The 25,597-nt window shown below is 37.6% G+C and overlaps 1 protein-coding gene across 3 annotated transcripts in view; it reads right to left on the bottom strand.

Annotated features, from left to right (window-relative positions):
• Positions 1-25,597, bottom strand: part of LOC124622596 (phosphatidylinositol phosphatase PTPRQ-like) — a 431,781-nt gene that overhangs the window by 140,746 nt on the left and 265,438 nt on the right. For all 3 annotated transcript variants that reach the window (XM_047148348.1, XM_047148350.1, XM_047148349.1), the window contains 4 exons: positions 18,260-18,415; positions 17,904-18,009; positions 17,579-17,811; positions 2,199-2,275 (listed from right to left, as the gene is read on the bottom strand). In XM_047148348.1, the coding sequence (XP_047004304.1) occupies positions 2,199-2,275; positions 17,579-17,811; positions 17,904-18,009; positions 18,260-18,415 (572 nt within the window). The remainder of the gene's footprint in view (positions 1-2,198; positions 2,276-17,578; positions 17,812-17,903; positions 18,010-18,259; positions 18,416-25,597) is intronic.

Raw genomic sequence — 25,597 nt, 5'->3', positions numbered from 1 at the left:
GCCCTCTGTTCCACCAGTTCATCCACAATCTTTTTACTTCTCTCCTTTTCTACTAACCCCCCAACCTTACCCTCTGTCCAACATCCCCACTACACTTAGCTGCCCTGCCCTCTCTCCACCTCACCCCTGTATGCTCCCACAAGCAGCACTTTACCATTCCCACCCCTACTTGCTATCCCTCCCCTTACCAGCCCCAGGCTCCTTCTTACGCCCACCACCTGGTTGCTTCTCCCATCAGGTACTGCTGCTTGCTGTCAGGCTTCAGCAGCCAGAGACTGTGTTTATATGTGTGTGAGTTGCATTTGCATAAGTGTTTGTGTACGTTTCCTATTTCCAACAAAGGCCTTGCTGTCTGAAAGCTCACTTTCTGACATTTTTTTTGTTGTGCCTACCTGTAACTCAGCATCTCCACTGCATGGTGAGTAGCAACTATCATTTCTTAACATTTTTACAGTTGCAGCACGTATATTTTGGTGATTAGCTTCAAACCACTGCAGTGCTGCCTCAGTAGGTCAGACTTGAGGATGGCCCAGTCAGTTTGAAACAAGCCATTAAAATACATGTACTGCAACTGTGACAGAAGTAATAAACTCTTAATTAAACAAAAGGGTTGCTGGTCGTACATCAACAAAATGTCGAAACTGCACAAAAGGTTTTGTGTATATGAGGGAAGCAAAACAAAGAAAAATCTAAAGTAGAACAAAGAAGCTATTAAAGACAAAGTTGGAGTTTCAAGCAAATGGTACAGTAAAAATGCAAAATATCTCAAATTAACTAACTTATTTGGAAATGATTTCAAGAGTATGTGAGAAGATAAGGATGAAAAGGTGATAAAAAAGATGATTTAAAACAATATACAAGGCACAATAGTAGCTGATGGTTGGACACGCCTTTCATCAGCTATGATGATGGATGACACAGTAAGAAACAAGAGCAGTAAGTTTTTCAAACATAATAAGACTTATATACATGTTTATATAATTTAAGAGAAGGAAAGTTGCTACTCACCATATAGCGGAGATGCTGAGTCATGATAGGAACAATAAAAAGATTCACACAATCATAGCTTTCGGTTATTAAGGCCTTTGTCAGCATTAGACACACATACACACATGCACACACACACTCACACAAGCGCAACTTGCACACACGTCTGCAGTCTCAGAGAGCTGGTAGTTTCAGCTCTCTGAGACTGCAGATGTGTGTGCAAGTTGCACTTGTGTGAGTGTGTGTGTATGCGTGTGGGTATGTGTGTCTACTGCTGCAGTTTTTATCTTAGTGTTTTTATATCAGTGTTTTGTCTTGATGTGCTTTGGACAGTCAGTCTTTTGGAAATGCTGTTTATATCATGTGAAGAACAAATAAATGATGATAAATTTGAAAATACACCTGAATCTTTTATTTACATAGTTTCCACATGCAAATACCAAATCACGCAAATTTTTAAAGAAGAATTCAACAAGGTGGAGGCAGCAACAAAAACAACAGGTTATGTATAATTTTTTTGGGGTAACTTACACTCATCACAATACTGCACAGAGTGTTAAAAACTATGTTTATTACAGTAGAAACACTGCTTAGATCATATCAGTTTTACTTTTGGATATTCATTATTAAAGAGAGGTTGGTAGAGTTACAAGTGGCAGCTGGAGGAGTGCATTACTTTGGTTATGAGCCACCAATATTCATTCAGATTTTTCTAGTTTTCAGTTCCTCTCCCTAGATGTCAGTTCAAGGATTTATAAAAGTCCTTCATACTTATGCCATTTCTGCCTTGATATTTTCTTCCTGTTAAGATACATATTTCTCGACATTTTGCAATGGTGTTAAAAGTCAAACACAATATCTGGGTAATGTTTTGTGTTAAATACAACATAGCCACTTTATTCATACTATTATCCCAGCTGCTTGTGTCAGTTTATATGTCTCTATCTCTTAATTGGAAGCCACAGCCTCTTTGGCCACACACAATGGTCATGTGCATGCAAGTTGTTTTTGCATGAATGTGTGTACATATTCTACATTAAAAGAAGGCCTTTTGGCCAAAAGCTTGTATTTACAGCAGTCTCTTTGTATGCCTGTCTGTGATTCAGCATCTCCTCTATTGGTAAGTAGCAGTCTACCCTTTTCATAATATTGTCATCAAATATTAAATAATTTATTTATGGTAGTTTCTTGTTGAAATAACAGAAAATTACCTGAATAAAAGATGCATTTATATAGTCGGATGATGGATCGCCATCAATGATATCCAATTTTACACGATTAGCATCAACTGAAATACAACAGCAAAACTTCTGCATGAGTGCACAAATATGAAATATAATTACATAGTTGATTCTTACAAATACATAACACATCTTGAAACAAAGCAAAATATGCAGTTCACAAAGAACTTTCCTGCTAACGAGTTCTTGTTTATAACTGGTGATCAGTTCTTAGTACATCACTTTTATTCACTCTATCAAACACTCCTGTAGTTATTTTCTTACTTAAATTGGTTTGAGTTATCCAACCAGTGAAAATTTTCACTGAATAAATGTCATCACATTATTATGTATATAAAATTTATCATTTTAAAATAAAAAATTAAGACAATTCTCACTTGCACAATTTTTTAATTTCATTACATGTTTTGATCACTCTGGATCATATTCAGGCCTAAGTAATGGCATCAACAACCCATCTTGTCTACTCAAAACTCCATATCAGAGTACACAGAGTGAACAAGACATGTTTCTGAAGCAATTACTTAGACTTGAAGATGATCTAGAGCGATTATCACAAACATCTGAGTGTAAAAGATATATAATGTACTGTAATGTAATTACCATAAGCCATAAAAAATCTATATCCAAGTACATACTTAGAATATGTTATAAAATTCCAAAACAAACAACAGAAAATCCAGGATGGAATAATGGCAATATTGGTACTCACCATATAGAGGAGATGCTGAATCACAGACAGACACACAAAAAGACTGCTATATAAGTGAGCTTGGTGGCCAGAGGCAATGGTCATGTGTGTGTGATTTGTGTTTGCATGAATGTGTATGTGTGTGTGTATGTGTGTGTGTGTGTGTGTGTGTGTGTGTGTGTGCTGCTTACTTTATAAGATGGTCTTTAGGCCAAAAGCCCACATCTTTAGCAATACTTCGGTTGTGCCAATGAGGCCAGAGGCAGCAGTCATGTAGTGTGTGTGAGTTGTGCTTGCATGAATGTGTGTGCTTTGTCAACTTTAAAAGTATGCCTTTTACCAAAAGCTCACATTTTTAGCTATCTTTTTCTTGTGGCTGTCTGTGACTCAACATCACCTCTGTATGGTGAGTAGCAAACAGGAGGTCAGGGTAATATGTAAGACCAAGATTACACTGCAGTGACCTCTGTCTTGCATATTTCCCTGTCTTCCACCTTTAAGCTCTCAGGTTTTCAAATATCATCCAATGCAGTCCCCAACAATCAATCTTTTCTTCTCATCCCATGCTGTAAGTCTCCCCTGACCTGTGGTTTTGGGTGACTTTCCCAAAATCTACCCCTTTTCCTAGACCTCTCCAGTTCTTTTCCTTCACCCCTCTTCCTTCCCCTTCAACCCTTCTGCCTGAAGAAGGAGCCACTGGCTCCAAAAGCTTGCCAAATTACAACCTTCTAACCTTCTTTTATGTGTGTGTTCTACCACCACTAGCTGATTAGCTTCTTCATCTATCCCAGGGCTTCCCAACCTTTTCAGCCAGCCTTCTTCAATTGAAAATCCATGGCAGACCCCTAGTCAGTCAAGAGCACAGTAACTTTAAATTTCAGAGCGAAACCCATGGGAACTGAAAGCTCTTAATGCAAGGGCCATGTTTCCAATGACCCCCCCCCCCCCCCCCCCCCCGAAGTATCAGTAGTCTTTGGTTTAGAGATGAATGAAAAAAACTTGAAATTAACGATCCAGTTTGAATTCCTACTGTATCCAGACACATACTAGCGAATTTCCTCCCTTTGTTTAATGCACTATAGCCTGATTAAAATTACTTGGTAATTGACATTTCACACGTTGGAGCTGCCTTCCTCCAAGAGCAATCGACGTCATGTCCAAATTGTTCGCTGTTGACAAGCTGCTGCTTGTGGTCTGTTCACTTCCACTGTTTGGTTACTGTTGTGTTTGCATATTTCATAACAGTTGCGTGTGTGTGTGTGTGTGTGTGTGTGTGTGTGTGTGGTTTCTCGTGAAATCCGAAGAAAAATTTTCAAATATATGTAAAGCCTATGGGACTTAACTGCTGAGGTCATCAGTCCCTAGTCTTACACACTATTAACTCAAGTTTAACTTCCGCTAAGGACAACACACACACACACACACACACACACACACACACACACACACACATGCCTGAGGGAGGACTCGAACCTCCGGCAGGAGCGGCCGCGCAATACACGACATGGCACCGTGGACTGCGCTGCCATTTCGCGCGGCTGTGAAGAAAAGAGGCAGACCCATGATTCGGGATACAAACACATCACGAAAGAAAAGAGGCCAAGGAATTCCCTTTAAAGGACAGTTGTGACATCTGTTGTGCAATGTGTGGGAACACATTCACCCAGTTTACATGCGTTTTCAAAACCGAATTTTGTAAGCCGATGTTCCAGTCCCACTTTGGTCAGGCAAACACTTCAAAATCGATTCTAGAAATCTGCTTTTATAAAGCCGTTTTCCAGTTCTGTATTGTTGCAAAACAGTCAATCAGAGAAGACACATTCTCCGGCACAAAACTGTGTATGTGTTTTCACTTAGGAACTGCAAAGGCTGCTTGGGAATATGACCTGAAGTAAAAGTACACATGTTTTTCACACACACACACAAAAAAAAATAGTTCTGAATTTGATTTTCAAATTTTTATTCAGTAATTTTACTCATTATTTTACATGATTTGGTGAAAGGAGGCAGCGGACCCCCGAGAAAGAGCCAGCGAACCCCTAAGGGGTCCGCAGACCACACATTGGGAAGCCCTGATCTATCCAAGCAAATTATGTATATATGAGAGTTTTGAATTAGTGATTTCTTGAGCTGCAGCTGACACAACAAGGAGGTAGTGGAACGTATGATGCCACCACAATTGTCTGATACCTGTGCATCTGCAATCAAGAATATTGCTACTTCTTAAATAAAGAGATAATTATCTATTTTTGTATGTTAACTGCTGGTAATTCACGTATGTGGACATAAATGAGACATTATCAGTTCAATTTGTGATTTGTAAAAGAATGTTTTTTTCATAACACTCATAGTTAATAATGTATCTCTAACGCTGTATAGTTTATTATTATTTAACCCTGTGGCTGCTACAGTTATGCTTGCTACATGCCAAACTGAGCACTATGTCATTATTTCCCATTGTGTCTACCTCATCTAAGCAGTCTGTACCTAGACTTCTTCCTGGACTTGCCTTTCTCACCCTCTGCTGAATATTTGTCAAATGCTTTCTGTGATGTCTCCTTCTGTCACTTTAAGTTTTTGCCTCAAAGAGGAACACTATTGTAGATGTAATAATTAGTTTCTGACTTTGAAGTTCATCTGAAATTAACAGATGTTACAAATCTGCAGAGTTTTCTTTCACTACTTTCTGATGTGATTTTGGAAACACATTCTGATAGTTGCATGTTGCTTTAAAAATACATAATTACTTCAGTGTCCCTCCATAGCTATGTGTTAATAATACTGACCACACTCACATGTGATTTGTTCTATTAAACAAACAAATTTTATATTAGTTCATAAGATATATTTGGATCACACATGATTGATTACTTTCTATATCTGTGCAGATTATACTGTTTCTTTGTGTGTGAGGGATGACAACTATCAATTTATAGTTATTCTGTATGGTATTATTGTTACCAAAGGCAGCCTGTTACTTAATATGGTGAACAAAATACACTGATCGCCTCTCACATATTGTCATACACTGTGAACCACATTTAAAAGTTTTTAACTTTACTTATATTTTACCATGACACTTATTTGGCAGCTTGAAGAACAATTTTTTGTGAGTCTAATTGAGTCTTATCCCTTTCAGACCCTTTGTGTACATTGTGTACATTGCTTTTTACTGTGTCACAGTTGCAACAGAAGTATTTTTCCCCAATGGAAATTTGAGGTACATGTGTTTGAACGTTCACCCTTTTCATGACGTGCAAGTGATGCCAATTGTTGGGCATCATATGAAAATATCAGCAAGTCAGTGTAGCAGTGCTCAGCAGCTCATGATGACCAGAATATACAGATGTGGTTGGTTTGCTACATTCCACTGTATAATTGAATACTGTTATTTTGCATGGTATTTATTGAATGATCATTTTACTATTTATTACAACAGAGAATATTTTATAACTAGTTATCACAGTATGTGGGGACATAGCTCCATGGAGTTGCCTGAAACAATAAGTTGTCCTGAGGTAGCTCAACTAAGCTCTCTGGACCTACAGTTAGTTTGCTCTGATTAATGTTAGTGACAACATGCTTTGTACCTCACAGGACAATAAAATATATTCATATGGACCTGTTAGATGTTATTATACAGAACTATTATCCTGAGTACACTTCCTACAACTCTATAAAATGAAACCCAGAGCACAAAGTAGGTTTTGAAAATGGATACATATTTTTGTATAGAGCTCACATCTAAAATAATTAATAAATCACCTAAGAGTGTTACCACATTAAGATAAAATTTCCTTACACCAGAAAAAATTTCAGCTCTGAAAGGGTTAATTGCTGTAGGAGGTCAGATTGTCTATCTGTAATAAGTAGAGCATGTAAAAAGTATATATACAGAACCATACAAATATTTGCTAGTGCTTTTCTTAAATTTTTGATAACTTCTTGTCCACAGGAAATGGACAGCATAGTTCTCGGTCACATAGCTCATGATATTTCTTAACTTTAATGTAACTATCAAAACCAGACACATGTAATTTGAAATATTCATCTTTTTCTTTGTGTTTTCTGGCATGACAATTTTGCCATAGACAGCCACAAAGGACAAAACGTGTGTGGGCCTGAAATGTTTATAGAAATGTGAAAAAATGATATGTTTTGTGTGCAGTTGTGCAATAAAACCTTCAGGATAACAGAAAGGTGTATGATAATTTTTTGTTCATATAGGAATAGTTCGGTATTGCAAATAAATGATCTTTTATTGTTTTTGTGTATCTGATGTAATATGTGCTAAATTTTTATTGTTATGTACTTCACAAACAAAATAGACATCACATCACATCATACCTCTAGTGTGGTAGCTTGGTTTCACTTCTCAGTAGCTCTCAAGGGAAACACAGAGGCCACACTTAAACTCATATATAATACACACACACACACACACACACACAGTGTAAATCATGCCGTTATGCATGCAAATGCAAGTGGCCCACCAAGATGGTGTTGCCAAATGTTTTCTTCATTTGGTTTCCTAAAATCAAACAAAAGAACAATGCACAACTTGGTCATGGGATAGTACTAAGAATTGAACCCAAGCAAAAAGCTGAGCAGTCTGCTGCACTACCATCTATGGTATGAGAACAAATGACAGTAACTGACTTTGGTGGACCACTTGACTTTGTGCACATAATCGCCTGATTAGCCAACTTCAATAATGAACTCAGAAACAGCACAACACATCATTTTTCCTTAACAATTATTTCTCAGAACAACCTACCATAAAACATCCTCACAAGCTTTTCGGATTGCTTCTTGCCACCCTGTGTGTGTGTGTGTGTGTGTGTGTGTGTGTGTGTGTGTGTGTGTGTGTCTGTGTGTGTGTGTGTGTGTGTGTGTGTGCATGACAAAAAATGTTAAGTTCATAAGAAGTTGGAATATTGTTAATTATAAGTAGAAATCAAGAATTATAACATAAAAAAGCTTTTAAAAGAGCTACAATGTAATGAATTTATATGGGCCTGAATTTTGTAATAATGAGAAGCACTGAAGTAATTTTCATCTTATGTTTTATGTGGAAGAGATTGTTGGGGGCTGTCTGTTTAATTTCTTTAGCACAGACTAATTGAATAACCAGACTGTGTAATTTTGTTTTGCACATAACTTCAACATTGTAAAAGAAGTGTCAAGTTATACTGATGAAAATGCAATGTATTACACCATGAACACCTTGATCAAAAACTACCAAGCTCACACTGCAGTATTTCCATGCCTGTTGAGTATATTGATTACAATTTCATACCTACACAAGCTTACTTTCAATCCCGAGAAAGAGTTATTCTTACAGATGAAGAATTGTGTTGGTATATGATGGCTACTGGATGCGTCTAGTATTGCTGTAACTTTTCAGTTGGATATCACAACACAGTGCAGCCAGCAGACATGCACATGGAGCTTATGACCATCTTCCAGGTATTGAGGAAGGTTGAATCATTAGAGTGAGACACATTATGGAGCATGATACCAACGGAGAGACCATTGACAGATAGAAAAAGAGTGGTGGCAATATGGACTCTGGACTACAATGTGGCAAGAAGTGTATGCACATCTCCACTCAGAAAGACCACACAATGAGAAGATCATAAGATTATTGGACTGGCTTTGGTGAATAGAAAGCTAGCAACAGTACAAATCATAGTGCAGGCAAGAGGTAGAGCATCATCACAAACTGTCAGGAACAGAGTACTGGAAGCTTGGTTGAGATCTCAAGCTGCCACGCATTGTTTACTCCTGACATCACACAACACATCCCCTGCCCTATGCTTTACCAACACGCTGGATTAGCCGAGCAGTCTAAGGCGCTGCAGTCATGTAGTGTGCGGCTGGTCCCGGTGGAGGTTCGAGTCCTCCCTCAGGCATGGGTCTATGTGTTTGTCCTTAGGATAAGTTAGGTTAAGTAGTGTGTAAGCTTAGGGACTGATGACCTTAGCAGTTAAGTCCCATAAGATTTCACACACATTTGAACATTTTTTATGCTTTACCACACAGCCCACAAACACACCCAATGAGGTATGCTACAGAGACCTAGTCAAATTCTTAAACTGTCAGCATGATCTAATCATTCTCACATAAAAATCAAAATGGAACTCCAAAAAAGCCAAATGGTCTGAATTTTCCAAGCAAATGGCTGTCAACATGATGTTCACTAACTATGACAGGTTCATTGGAGTACTGAAAAGTGCAGAAAAATGATGCATACTGAGATATTACCACAAATAATACATTTCCAGCTGGAATGGAGACAGTTACAGGCCTCTTAGGAATCTGAAGATAGTGGGAAGACAGTACAGTTCCTACTACATGGTCAGCTCCACAAATAGCTGAGTTTTGCCAGGTCTTGCTGGAATTCCAGATTGGTTTTACAAATAGCACTCTACAGCATTGTGTCTTTACTTAGCTCACATATCACAAAGTCCCAAGCAACTGGAAAAAAGTGCAGGTAACTCCCATATAAAAGAAATGTTAAAGGTAGGGTACCCACAAAACTACAGACCAATATCATTAACATAAGTTTGCTGTAGAATCCTTGAACATATTCTCTGTTTGAATATAATAAATTTCCTTGAGAGGAAAATCTTCTGTCCACAAATTGGCACAATTTTAGAAAACATCACTGGTGCAAAAACTTGACTTGCCCTTTTCTCACTGGAGATCCTGCAAACCATGAAGGAAGGGCAACAGGTGGATTCCATGTTTCTAGATTTCCATAAAGCATCTGACATGGTGCTACACTGCCAACTGTTAACAAAGGTATAAGCATACAGAATATGTTCCCACTGTGTGAGTGTCTTGAAGACACTGTGGTGTATGGGAAGGTGTCACTGTTGAGTGGCTGTAGGAGGATACAAGATGACTTACATGGGGACCATCAGAAGCATGTTGTTGTTGTTGTTGTGGTCTTCAGTCCTGAGACTGGTTTGATGCAGCTCTCCATGCTACTCTATCCTGTGCAAGCTTCTTCATCTCCCAGTACCTACTGCAACCTACATCCTTCTGAATCTGTTTAGTGTATTCATCTCTCGGTCTCCCTCTATGATTTTTACCCTCCACGCTGCCCTCCAATACTAAATTGGTGATCCCTTGATGCCTCAGAACATGTCCTACCAACCGATCCCTTCTTCTAGTTAAGTTGTGCCACAAACTTCTCTTCTCCCCAATCCTATTCAATACCTCCTCATTAGTTACGTGATCTACCCACCTTATCTTCAGCATTCTTCTGTAGCACCACATTTCGAAAGCTTCTATTCTCTTCTTGTCCAAACTAGTTATCGTCCATGTTTCACTTCCATACATGGCTACACTCCATACAAATACTTTCAGAAACGACTTCCTGACATTTAAATCTATACTCTATGTTAACAAATTTCTCTTCTTCAGAAACGATTTCCTTGCCATTGCCAGTCTACATTTTATATCCTCTCTACTTCAACCATCATCAGTTATTTTACTCCCTAAATAGCAAAACTCCTTTACTACTTTAAGTGTCTCATTTCCTAATCTAATTCCCTCAGCATCACCCGATTTAATCTGACTACATTCCATTATCCTCGTTTTGCTTTTGTTGATGTTCATCTTATTTCCTCCTTTCAAGACACTGTCCATTCCGTTCAACTGCTCTTCCAAGTCCTTTGCTGTCTCTGACAGAATTACAATGTCACTGGTGAACCTCAAAGTTTTTACTTCTTCTCCATGAATTTTAATACCTACTCCAAATTTTTCTTTTGTTTCCTTTACTGCTTGCTCAATATACAGATTGAATAACATTGAGGAGAGGCTACAACCCTGTCTCACTCCTTTCCCAACCATAATAATGGATTTGCTGTGTCTCAGATGTTATAGAGGGAGATGCCCTGAGTAAGAGGCTACCCGAATTTTTAGTGGTGGGCCTTGGTTTTCGAGAAAATTGATTTTGAAATTCACAGCATGCTCAAAACAAAACGAGTACACTGCGTGAAATTATTAAGAAATATTCAATTTTGCCATAGTAATTTAATTTTGGTGTCATTATTACAAAATCTTGCTTGCTATCACCTGCATTGCTTGCTATTCCACAACAGAAATCTGGATGATATTTGTCATAAAAGCAACTGAAACACAATGTTATTCAGCTCCAAGGACATTTCATAAAAGCTACTGTCTTACAGGAGCATGGAGTTTTCGAGAGTGATACCGGAAAACATTGCTCATTTACATTCAAAGAAGTTTCTCTTTCATCCATTAATTTTGATGCTGGCTCGTGTGTGAATTCATTGTCTATGAAATTACCATCTCCTTCTGCTCCCATGTACTGCTTTATATTATGTCGATTCATCTGCAAGAAACAGAACATTCACACAAAAGAGAAACTTATCATCTCATATTCATGCACCTCATCTTCTTCATTGATGTTCATTAATTCATTGCCATCTATCTCCTGGCCAACAGGTCTTGTATTGCAATACATATCTCACTGCCAATTGCAACTGAATTTGCAGAAATCATGCTGGATGGTACATTTGTTAGAAGATTTAAATTGCGAAGCAGCTTTTTGGTGTATTTGATGGTGTTAGTGATTTTGTTCCTTGATTGTTCATTCAACTTTTCTACCAATGATGTATCTTCTTCTGGCTGCACTTCTGTAGACACACTTGGGTTGTCCATTTCACTGTGTTCTTTGGACACACACGGCACTAACAACATGTTGGGAGCAACGGACATTGAAGACAAATGCAAACTAGCAGTTCAGGAGCTAGGTCACCGCCGGTTGCATGACCATGGCAGCACATGTGCATAAAACACAGAGGACTGTCCATGGAAACTCTGTTTATTATGAAATTATAGCCAAAAAAAGGCAGTGATCAGAGTGATACACAGTCACAGTACAGAGTTCACACAGGATGTCCACATGGACAGTCCACTTTCTGTTTGACAAATGTATGCAATTTAGACTTCTTAATAATTTCACACAATTTACACTGTTTGTTGATATTCTGTAAAATAAAATAGAAAAGTGTCACACTATTCTGATTTTAAAAAAAAGCAAAAATACAGAAAGAACCAAAACACCGTATCTCCAGCATGGTAGCTGTAGACCTTAACCTATGTGCCATGCTCCCTTGGTTGGAACATGGCTAATATTAGGCATACTAAAGTGCACAGTGAACTTCAAAATCAATTTTCTTGAAAACCAAGGCCCATCGCTAAAAATGCGGATAGACTCACACTCAGGACATGTCCCTCTACAACATATCCGTGACCCATCACGATCTGTTATTAACACTTCTGATGGTGCCCCTGTTAGACAAAGTTTCCAGTTGGTGTGATGAATCACAGCTAGCTTTACATGTATAAAAATGTAAGTTAATGCCAATGGGTAGGAAAAACAAACTCATAATGTTCAAATACAGCATTAGTGGTGTGCTGCTTGACACAGTCACATTGATTAAATTTCTAGGTGTAACACTGCAAAGAAATATGACTTGGAATGAGCATGTAAGGATTGTAGTAGGGAAGGTGAAAGGTTGACTTCAGTTTATTGGAGAATTTTAGGGAAGTGTGGTTCATCTGCAAAGAACTCTGCTTATAGGACGTGAGTGCAACCCATTGTTGGATACTGCTCAATTGTTTGGGATCTGTACCAGGTCAGATTAAAGGAAGATATAAAAGGAATTCAGAGACAGGCTGCTACATTTGTTTCTGATGTGTTCAAACAAAATGCAGTATTATGGAGACGCTTCAGGAACTCAAATTCAAAACACTGGAGGAAAGGCAACAGTCTTTTCAAGGAGCACTATTGACAAAATTTAGAGAACTGGCATTTGAGGCTGACTACAGAATGATTTTGCTGCTACCAATGTACATTTCACATAATGACCATTAATATAAGATTAGAAAGATCAGAGTTCACACAGAGGCTTATAGACAGTCATTTTGCCCTCAATCTCTTTGCAAGTGGAACAGGAAAGAAACATGGTGTTTTGGATAGTATGTATGTAGATGTAGATGTAGTTTTCCATCCCTTTTCAATTGGAAGAGACCATGGAAGGTATGAACAAAGTGAAATCTAGAAAGGCAGCAGCTGTTGATGACATTTACCCTGGATTTCTGTTTCATTGTGGTCCTGCTACTGTCAAATAGCTCAGCGCCTTTTCAAACATCAAGACAGGCCATCTGCCACTTCTCTTCTGGAAAACTAAGATCGTTGCTGTACTGAAGCCAAATTAATATTTCTCAAAAGTTGAAAGCTAACACCCAGTTGCTGCCCTTGGCATCATGTTCAAACTTCTGGAGAGGCTCATTTGTAACCAAATCTGCTCAGCCTTCAACAAACACATCCTTATAGAGCAAACAGGGTTAGACAAGGAAGAGGATGGGCTAAAAATAGCAACTCATATCAAAAACTGCTTTTGGAAGCAGAAAACAGACATGCAGATCTTCTTAGACCTAACTGCAGCCTGTGATGCCACTTGGTGTGACAGTCCCCTACTCAGCTTGATCACGGTCATTCCACATTGGAAACTAGACATTTTAATTGGCAACATGCTAAGCAATAGATACTTTCATGTCTTCTCAGAGTTCTAAAAGTATAGTTCACAAAGTAAGTGAGGGTAACACCAAGGTTCTGTTTTGGTCTTGCCCTTTCAATTTGTATTGATATGCTCTTCCAGAAACAAAGTTTAGTAATTTTATATGGGTTGGATAAAAAGTAGTGGCAACATAGTTACAATTCATACCCAACTTTATTGACAGACATATATCATATAACATGCCCTCTGTATGACTGCCCCACATCATTATCCCCTTTCCCCACAGAGATGGAAGGCATCATATACCATCAGCTGATGTCACACAACAACCATCCTATGACACAGGTGATATGTTCTCTTGTGTTGTAGCATGTGCCATGAAGAGGTTCCCCTACATCGGCCAACACGTCATAACCTCAGAGACTCATCAGACAGTAGAAATGCTATATGATGAACATCCTCCATGTTACAGCAGTGTTATCATTACTTTCTTCCAACCCATGTATTTATGCTGACAATATTGCTTTGCCCACTCACAATGAAAGCTTGAGAGAAGTTGAAGCAACACTAACATCAGACACGAAGATGTTGGATGAATACTTCAAACAAAATTCATTTCAACCAAATCCTCAATAGCCCATTCTATCAATTTTCCACCTACAGAATAAACAAATAAAGTACAAACCTAATGTCGCATTTAGAGATCAAATTCTCCAATATTGCAACACTCCGAAATACCTTGGTGTGAACCTATACAGTTCACTGACATACAAAATTCATCTCTGGAATGTGGCAGCTAAAATCAAAATTGGGAACAGTAGTGTCCAGAAGTTAACAGTAACTGCATGGCGTACCATTGTAGCAGTCCTCAGATCATCAGTTTTAGCTCTTTGATGCTTAGTCACAGGATAATGCTCTTCCAGTTGGGTAAATAGTCCCCACACTACAATAATTAACACAGCTCAATCAAGCAGTGCACCCCATCACAGGGTGTATTTAGCCCATTGGCTGTCATGTCTTAGTAATAGTCTGCTAATACCATTAATAAGATCATGGCCATTGCTGAACATGTGGACAACATACACATTAGGAAGTGCAGGAATAGTGCAAAGCACTTAACTTGCATAACCTAGAGATAGAAAGGCACTATCCAATCAGGTAAAGAGTGAGCAAGTGGACAAGAATGAAAAACAACCCAGAATTACCAGTTCATTCAGAATTTTCGTTTTTGCTGTTCTTTAACTGGTGTGCTTTAACAGACAACACAAAAACTTCCATAAACCATTCTGGCAATATTATTAATATTATATATATATTGTTACATTCCATCCTGGATCTTCCATTGTTTGATAAACCATTCTGGGAAATTCATATTATCCATCCAGGTGCTTTTTGAGAGGTGTAAACAATAGTCATTGGAGATACAGTAATGTTTTTCAAAAAGTAGTGCAGTTTCGTACTTTTATCCATGGGATCATGGGCAGTCTGTCTCTACCAGTAGCATTAGCACAAGCTATAGCAGTTATACAACCCTTGCTTATTTTAGGACCAGGTGCTGCTAATTCATGATGTGAAGCAAGAGTATCTCTTGGCTAAGCTTTCCAATTGAGCCCAGTTTCATTAGCATTGTAAACATTTTTGAGAGCATAAGCTTCTTCCTTCAATACATCTCTTAGTCATATTTTGAAAGGATCAGCTGATGAAGAGTCAGCAGACAGTTTTTCTCCTTGTATTTGAAGCTTACAAATGCTGTGTCTTGACTTGAAGCATATTAACCAGCCTGTGATTGCTTTGACATTCAGCAGCCCTCCAACATTTTAATTAAACAGAACTGCATTTTCACATAGAATGGGACCACAGAAAGGTTCTCCTGGTGATCTTTTTTCTGTAAACTTCTTGTAAACAGCATCTTCTAGATCTGTGTTCATGGTGAGCTTAATAGTTTCACACCTTGTTGATCCATCAGCAGAATCAAGCTGAGATACAGAACTGATGATGCTTGTCTTTTGTCTTTTTTATATCCAAAATTCTTGTCTTACCAACCTTGTACTAATTAGGTAACTTGGTTGCAGATTGGTTCACTGTCGCTCCACATCTGTCCCAGTGCTTCATTGTATAACACTCCTCCAATCTTTTATTAATCTTGTATTTATCTCTCTCAGAGAGGACAATATTTTTATATTTAAGCTATTTATAATATAAGTTTACTTTATGCACCAAAGTTAACACAAGTCACTATAACAGAGTGCAAACTATTAATACTGTTGGCAACTCAGCATTGATGAAGAGGGGAGCCATGTCCCCGCAGTGGAGGGCATGCATGAGTCAGAAACAATTCAGGTACATGGTTCGTCAGTTGGCCAATATTCCGATACTCAAGGTTCTACTGTACCTCAATGATACTGGTGCATAATGAATTGGATCAGAACTGACTGGGTCAGATGTGGAGCATCAGAGAACCAACATATAACACTAAACATAGAGACTTGCATGGTGTAGACCTAGATTCAACTGGGACACCGGGTGGCATTCTGTGCTGATCAATGAGGAGTCTTGCTTATGTCTAAGGAAGAATCTATAGAATATGATGAACAAATAAATGGACAAATAAATCTTATCAACAACAACATTTAAATAAATGCTTAATGAAATTTCATAGGAACTATCGACTCTCAAGATCCATACCTCTCCAACACTTGGAACCATGACATGGAAAGTTACTGAGCTATTGGATATGACAGTAGGACTGACTTGGTAATTGTTGTAGGGAGGCTGAATGCTTGTAAGTATATAAAAAGAATAGTGAACCATGTTGCTGCAACCTTCAGGACCAGGATAGCAAATGACACTATGTTCAAGCAGGATAAAGGAAAACCCCACATTGGAGTTCACACTAGTAACAGGCTGAAGGAAATACAGATCATTTACTGACCTGCTAGGATAAAGGAAAACCCCACATTACAGTTCACACCAGTAACAGGCTGAAGGAGGTACAGATCATTTACTGACCTGCTATATCTGCTGGTTCTGTCTGGGATGCAATAGATAGATGTATACCTTCATACCAGCCAGCAGCCAGCAATCTTTACCAGATGAGAAAGCAATGTCTCAAGTGTGGCAAGAATTCCTCAAGCTGTCATTCAGCAGCTGTAAGCATTCAGGCCACCTCGAATGCAAGGGTGTAGCCTACTTGTTTCAGTGGGATTCACAGCTCATAGTGATGCTGATAATCGACATCAGTCCCGAATGGAATGAAAGTATAATAATTTAGTACCAATTATGTGATGAAATCTTCACAGTGTTTGATAAATATCAGACTGATGTTTCATGGTATAACACTTATCATTTTCATCGGTGTACTTGTGTGGAGACAACTTGCACCTGGCCACCCTACATAAATGGATGAGTATTTAACATATACTGAAAATTAATAATTTAATATTACTATATCCATTGTAGGCATTTGATGCCATTCTACTGGTCAGAAAGCATAAAAATTTGTCAAATTATTATTTTTAGATGTATCAGATGGGACAGAATGTCAAACTCTAAAGGAAATAATCAAAAAACTTAACAGTTTCAAACTTATGTATGTGACTGTCAGGAATTAATGCCTAATCTTCATTCTTTCCGTGATTTGAAAACTATTAATTCAAGTTTGGTTTTAAATTTGTATATTCATCAGCCCATTGTGCTCATTCAAAAATACCAGGAGTATTCATTTATTCTTTTGACTTTTTGAAAAAAGTGAACTAAAGGGCACAAATCACTGTTTTCATACCCATTGCCATTCTTTAAAAAATCTAGCATACATACAGTGGAAAGAACAAAATTAGAGATGGCATTTATCTTCTATTATTTTATGAATATACAGTGAGATGTGGTGCTAAAGAAGTATGCTGAAAATCAGTGGACAAATAAGATAATAAATAAGTAGTTAATCTGTAGATTCAGCAGGGAGAGGAACATGTGGAAAACACGGATAAGAAGAATGGACCGAATGACAGGAGATGTGTTAAGATGTGATAGTTTATTTAATGGTTCCTGCATCCCTCTTGCAAAACAGGTTATATTTTAAGTGATATTGGTATACTTACATGGCAGGATGTTGATATAGCGATTTTTGCGTTTATTATCAGGTAGTCGGCCAACAGAAAATGTATTTGTATCATTTATATCAACACATAATGTAGAAAGTAACTGGAATTCACTGCTTAATCGTCCAGGTATGTCTAACAGCAGCTCACAATGCTTTGCAAAATTTTTGAGAGGAATGGGCCGAGGACAAACATCTCTTGTGTCATTATTATTAAGGATGGTTGCCAAAGAGCTACAAAATAATCAGATATACATTAGCATTTTAGTGTAACATAATAATGGGAATTTGTTCACTCAAAACTAAAAACAGTTTCAAATATTCACCAAGATATCTGGCCATTCCGGTACATGACAAATCCAAATAAAACAGTCCCTGCCATTAAAAACCCAAACACAAGGCCCAAGGTTAGTCCAACTGCAACTTCACTGTCTGCAAGAAAAAATTACAAACAAATGGAAATTAACTAAACATTTTTATTATATCTGTGCATGAAACATAGAACTAAATGAAACACTTGTACAACACAGGAAAAATATAAATGGTAAGCTGACTCTGTCATGAAGTACATATATTAATTAATTAAATACCACAGCATTGTAGTAAATAAAAGACTTCATTAATACCAGAGTTTTCAAAAAAAATATTGTCTTTATTTGGAAATAGAGTGAAATAAACAGACCTGTGTGGAATGGAACAACATATGAATCTTGATAGCCGTGAGAGGTATAAGCCCGTACTTTGAAAGTGTATTCTGTACGAGGGTGCAGGGGTCCATTACAATACTGATGAGGGCTACAAGACTCATCAGTACCAAGTACAAAAGTAAAAACTCCACCTGAAAGCAAAATAAATAGAAAATATGTTCTTCAAATCCTTAAGAATAACTTTTGATAACCTTCCTACATTAAAAGATTTTTTATATCAGAATCAGTGAAAATAATACAATTACCTATACTGATCATATTGAGGAATATTTTAACTAAGAGCTACACATAACAATAATGTAAGGTGATAAGAAAACTAACAAAAACATGAGAAACACAGTAACCAACATAACAAATTGCAAGCTAAAGTGCCAGTGGAACATTCAATCAAGGAAACTAATAGATTGTTGGGTACTGATTACCATCATGAGGCAAAATTTGTAGTACTACCAACAGACATGTATAGAAACAAAAATTATGCACTAACTTGAATTTCACAAACGATAGTTCCACACTTGGGGCGGAGAGGAATGAGCTGAGGAGGTAAGAAGGAAGTACAAGTCACTCAACCCCATTTATGAGGAGTAGATAAGGATGAAGAGGGATGTTTTAGAAGGACTACATTAGAGATGATACATTGGTAAGTAGCATGCCAGCTTCATCACCAGAGACAATAAGGAGAGAGAGATAAGTTAAGATGCACAAGAGAGCAGAGATGAATAATGTTTTTAGGTATAGGAAAAAAAAGAGCTCATGTATATGGAGTTGAGGGAAATTACAAGGGTCCCTTTCTTCCACCAAGTTCTGACTGCATATCATAAATGCCAGACAAGTATCAGTCAGGGAAGAAGGCAACCGTGCATCTCCTGTACGTTGCACTCTGCCACTGCTGACTTCAAGATGTCAGTCTGTGCAGGGCTACAGTCACATAAACATGGCCATCTCAATTGATTCTCCCACCAAATGTGAATTGTGAAGTCTTATTCACTTCCTACAAGTAGATGGGTGTAGCATAGCACAGACTGATGAGGAATGAGTTGCATTTATGGAGAAAACTTTACAAGTGATGGTGTTGCAAACAAATGGTGTAGAAAATTTAAATATGGCCAAGGTGACGTGTGAGATGAAGGGGTACAAGGATGCAAGTCTGTGGCTACAGATGACCTTGTTTAATGAGTTGATGAAGTGCTTAAAGAAAACTATAGTTTCACTATGTGGGCTTTCTTTATGGAATTTCCAAAGGTTACAAGATCTTCTCTCTACTCTACCACTTTGGGTCAAAAAGGGAGTTCAAGCTGTCAGCAACCACAATTAATTTGACTGCATGAAACTTTATGGTGTCTGCAGAGTGCCATTCAAAACAAAAGAAGAGACACACTGATTTCTTTAATTGTTATGATCCATGACAGTGTCTGAACCTCTCAGTACTGATGCAACCCAATGGCTCATTTATCAGTTTCAGCAGGACATTTTCCATCACCTGATCTAGCATCAAGTGACTTCCATCATTTCCATGAACTGAAGAAGTTGGTAGAGGGGCAGTGTTTCCAAACTAACAAGGAGCTTCAGGACCATGTCAAGATTCATTTCAGTTCAGTGGTGGCAACATTTTCTGAAGTGAGTACTGGAAAACTCGACCATAGATACCACAGATACCTCAATCAATTTGGTGATTATATCAAAAAGCGAATATAAATGTGTGTAACATTTAGTAATAAAATAATTTTTATATGCACATCTCTCTTATTTATGACCTTTATGATGTTGAAAAAAAAACAGCTCATGTAGTTTTGGGTGAAAGAATCCAAATAGCCCATATAGAGTAACAAGCACCCAGATCTCTCACAACATGCTGCAGAGCATAATCAGCATTGGGATAATGGGTGTCCCCAAGGGGGATAGTTATTCTATGCCAGTTAATCTTCTTAACCAATTTAGTGGCAGGCAGGCCTATATAGTTACTTGGTAAACAACATACACAATTTTGCAAGTCACGCTGATTAGGATTTACCAGTAGGGTGGCTGGAGTAAGTGGTAATAGGTTGTGCATGAGGCAAGTTGTACAGTGGGAACAATTGAACAGGTAGGAACTTTGGGACAATGGCTTGGAAACATCACAAGGGTTTTGCCAGGATGTTACAGAGGTTAGGGCATTGATGGAAAGTGGCAACTTGTGATGTGAGGAGGACATCAAGGAGAGAGGGTCTCACTTCATGGCTCGACTTGACAATGTATTAGTTTCAAAAGTCATGTAATGTGCCACTTTTACATTTGTATGTGTGCTGGATGGGATGGGGTACCCACTAAAGTGATTAAAATAGTGTGTGGCATGATAGCACCTCCCCTAACTAAAATATTCAACCAGTCTTTTGAACAGGGATGCTTTCCCAATGTTATGAAGTATGCCAAAGTTAGACCTCTGTTAAGACAGAGTCGAGGGAAGACATAGGAAACTATTGTCCTATTTCTAGTCTTACAGTCCTGTCAAAAGTGTCAGAGAAAGCAGCTGCAAACCAGATCAAAAACTTTATTGTGAAAAATGATATTACAAAGTGTAGAACTTTGCTTCTGCCATTTTTTCCCCAACATTTGAGGCTTTAATGAAACAAATTGATTAAACATGTGTCATTCAAAGTATTTTCTGTCACTAGCCACTACTTTCTCCCATCTTTTGGGCAGTGTATGAATCCCATGTCGAAAAAATTGTTCATCTTTTGAAGCAATCCACGAACCGATCCAATTTGTGACTTCTTCAGGAGATCGGAAGTGTTGGTCAGCCAGGCCATGCACCATTGATCTAAATAGGTGATAGTCAGAGGGAGCAATGTCTGTAGAATACATCAAGTTGGGTAGGACTTCCAATTTTAATGTTTCCAAGTACGTTTTTACCTCTTTTGCAACGTGGAGTAGAGCATTGTTGTGCTGCAAAATCACTTTATCGTGCCTCTCACAGTATTGTGGCCATTTGTCATTTGATGCTCTGCTCAAATGCATAAATTGCATTTGATAACAAGCACCTGTGATTGTTTCACATGGTTTTAATACCTCATAGTACATGACGCCGAACTGTTCCCACCAAATGCAGAGCACGATCTTGGAGCCGTGAATATTGGGTTTGGCCGTCAACGTGGAAGCATGACCACAATATCCCCATGAGTTTTTGCGTTTAGGGTTATAGTAATTAACCCATTTTTTTGTCCCTGGTGACAATGTGATGCAGAAATCCCTTCGGTTTTTGCCACTGAAGCAACTGTTCATAAACAAACAAATGCCGTTCAACGTCTCTTGGTTTCAGCTCACAAGGGACCCAAGTTCCTTCTTTCTGAATTATACCCATAGCCTTCAGATGTTTGAAATAGCTTGCTGTGTTACTCTTACTAATTGTGCCAAATCTTCTTGAGTTTGATGCGAGGCTTCACTCAGCAATGTCTCCAATTATGCATCTTCGAAAACACTATGCCAGTCTACGATGTTAAAATCACTGTTCTTGAAGCGTTGAAACCACTCATGACACATTCTTTCACTAATAGCGTCCTTACCCTATATACTTGAGAGCATTCAATGAGACTCAGCCACTGTTTACTTCATATTGAAACAAAACAGTAACACCTCCCACAAATGATGAGAATTAGGCTTGTAAACTGACTTTTCAATCAAGAACAACTTTATGATGCAGACACAAATTGACTAATGTTTGAATGAGGTTATGTTGACCGAGGTCCAAGCCAACTGCCTGATGTCTGTGATCTGTTTCTTTTGACCATTATTTGCCGTTGTCACCACCTATCGGCAAACAGTGGAAGCATAGTTATACACCTTGTATTATAAGTAAGCAGTTTGGATTTCAACCAGGAAAAAACACTCTAGATGCAGTGAATAATTTTATTGAAACAACAGACAAATCTTTGGATCATAGGAATAAAGCTGCATGTATCTTCTGTGATCTCACAAAAGCATTTCACTCCATGAACCACAACTTGCTCATCTACAAATTAGACAAATACAGAATTAAAGACAATATTCTAAATTGGCTAACATCATCCTTACACAACAGAAAACATGGGGTAACTATCACTTCAGATGCAGTGAATTATTATTCTACAAGGAGTATGGTATCACAAGGTGTGCCTTAAGGCTCCATTTTGTGTCCAAGTCTGTTACTTTTCTACATAAATGACTTACCCATAAATATAACTTCCCCATCAGTTTTGTTTGCAGATGATACTTCTGTTTTAATTGAAGATGACAATGCAGAAAAAATTCTGAGTTCCATCATAAGCACACTGGATACCTTAGAAAACTGGTTCCAGTTAAATGGGTTGAAACTGAACATTGCAAAAATCTGTACGGTACATTTCAAAACCAAACATTCAAAATGTGTGGAACTTAATATAATACAACATAACAATCAACCTATGAAAGAAGTTGACACAGTCAAATTCCTGTGACTAAATGTGGACAAGAACTTAAACTGCAATACACATACTGACTTCCTCTCCCATAAACTATGTAGCACTGCATTTGCAATGCAGCACTAGCAAATTCCATTGACCTGAGTACATGAAAAATTGCTTGTCATCGTTATTTTGAATCTCTCATTACATATGGGATCATTTTCTGGGGAAGTTCAAGTAGTGTTTCTCGAATACTGAAACTGTAAAAGAAAATTGTCCAATACATATGTACTGCACAGCAAACAGAGTCCTGTCGCTTGTTACTTCAGAATCTACAAATCCTAACTGTTCCCTCCATATACATTTATGAAATTATAATCTTTTTACACAATAGACAAAAATTATTTGAGGAGAATAATTTTAACCATACATATAACACAAGAAATAAAAATAATTTTATGTTACCCACACACCAATTGAAATTATATGCATGGACTCCACAGTATGTAGGGATCTCAATATATAATAAGTTAATGAGATAAAACATATTTAATCATGATGCCAGAAATTTTAAAATGGTTCAAATGGCTCTGAGCACTATGGGACTCAACTGCTGAGGTCATTAGTCCCCTAGAACTTAGAACTAGTTAAACCTAACTAACCTAAGGACATCACAAACATCCATGCCCGAGGCAGGATTCGAACCTGCGACCGTAGCGGTCTTGCGGTTCCAGACTGCAGCGTCTTTAACCGCACGGCCACTTCGGCCGGCCAGAAATTTTAAAAATAAGGCTACAGCACATTCTGTGGGAGAAATGCTACTATTCAGTAGAAGAATTCATAGGGCATGAAATGATAATTTGAGCAAGGGGTAATTAGGTGTTAGATTTTATTGTATGTACATACCAGTATAACAAAATTATATTATTATTATTATTATTATTATGCTGTTTTTTAACATCAACTATTCTTTGTTTACAGTTAAATTCTACCACAGTTTGACATGTCTCCTGCATCAGAATCAAATGATTTAGAGTATGTATGTTATGGGACAAATAAGAAGAAGAAGAAAAAACAGCAGAAAAATCAGCAGTACTACACAGTTTGTCTCCCGAAGATACAAGAATTTGTCATATTAGCTCTTCTCGGTGACAGAAAACTTTTATATGTGGACTACAGTAATGAATAAACTGAGAAAAATTCATACATGAACATACATGAATCTTCGATGGATTGCGCATGTATGGTGGTGGATGCAGGGCACATTTTAATTTATCAGATGCAAAATAAATGAAGATATAATTACAGACCACTCAAATAAATTGTGATTATGTTGTTATGAGTTCATTAGGAAAATATATTCATCAATCAACAAACAAAGGAAGAACTTAAGCTTAGAATTGAGCACATCAATAACATCTTTCTCATTCAATAATTAATTCATTGATTTCATTCATTCATTTACACAACACATTATATAAATTCTACCATGGATGACGGATTTCAGAAATGTGGAATGCTCAAGTCAAGCTGTACACTGACAGGCAGAGTGAGGAGCTGCTGGCTGCTTCTGTAGAGTATACTGATCACACATTATGATGCACACAAATCCACTCATTTTGATAATTATTGGAATAAATTTCATCTTACTTATGTACACAGAGTGTCCCAGGAGGAATGGTCAATATTCAGGGATATGACAGGAATGATCATTTGAAGCAAGAAAGTCTAGTAAACATGGGCTCAAAAATGCAAACCTTAAGAGCTGTGAGCACTTCTCCACCTTTGATACTGAAAGCTCTTTGCTTTCCATATTTTTAGAAGAGGTAATATGGACCAAAAATGAAGTAAAAATTACCTAGTAAACATGGACTCTAAAGTGCATACTTTAAGAGCTGTGAGCACTTGTTCAGTAAAAGAGACATATGTCAAGATGAATAGGTACTCATAGGTCTTGAGGTATGGAGTTTAGAACCCATATTTACTGGACTTTTTTTCTTCTTTTGGTCCATCCTAACGTCCCTCAAAATATGGAAAGCAAAGACCTTGCACAAGAAAAGATTTGTTTCACAGTATCAGAGATGAAGAAGTGCTAATAGCTCTTAAGGAATGATTTTTAGAGCTCATGTTTACTAGACTTTTTTGTTTTGAATGGACATTCCTTTTGTATCACGAATATCTACCATTCCTCCTGGGACATGCATATTAGCAGATAACAGCTACTCTGCAAAAAAAAAAAAAACTACTGCTTCTCCCCTTCTCACAATCGAGTGGTGTTTACATCTAATATTTAAAAGAAAGCATTTATGTAATTTTACACAGAACACTATTAGCTATGTATACAATGGTAAAACCACTATCTGTTTAACACAAACCTTAGAGCTATATGGAATTTACATCCCAGAGTCTTAACATTCTGATAAATTGTAGATTCAATAGCTAATATGATATTCTTTTACTTTGTTTTTAAATATTTGGGTATTTCAAGTTTCCAGCTCGATGTCCTCTGCCAATCCATTATAGACATGAGCACCTTTATACAAAATTCTACTCTGGACTGTGGGTAGATATGTACAGTCTAAACTGACATTATTTTTACTTCAAGAATTTTGGTTGTGAACAGTACAGTTCAGCCTAAATTCACTCTTGTTATTAACCAAAAAAACTCTTAGGGAGTATGTGAATTGGCGCATAAGTGTAAGAAACTCTACATCCATGAAGAGGCTTCTACAGTACACTCAGTTATTAACTTTACACAATATTCTCAAGGTATACTTCCACAAAATAAATACTTTTTTGAACTTAGCTGCATTACCCCAGAATATTACACTATGGCATTGAATGAAAGTGTGTGAAGCAAGCTAGCAATACTACTTGCAGTTCAACATGATCACACAGGTTTTTAACTACAAAGAAGGC

This window comes from Schistocerca americana, chromosome 7 (assembly GCF_021461395.2).
Source record: "Schistocerca americana isolate TAMUIC-IGC-003095 chromosome 7, iqSchAmer2.1, whole genome shotgun sequence".
Lineage (NCBI taxonomy): Eukaryota > Metazoa > Arthropoda > Insecta > Orthoptera > Acrididae > Schistocerca > Schistocerca americana.
This window is presented reverse-complemented; position numbering and strand designations above follow the sequence as displayed.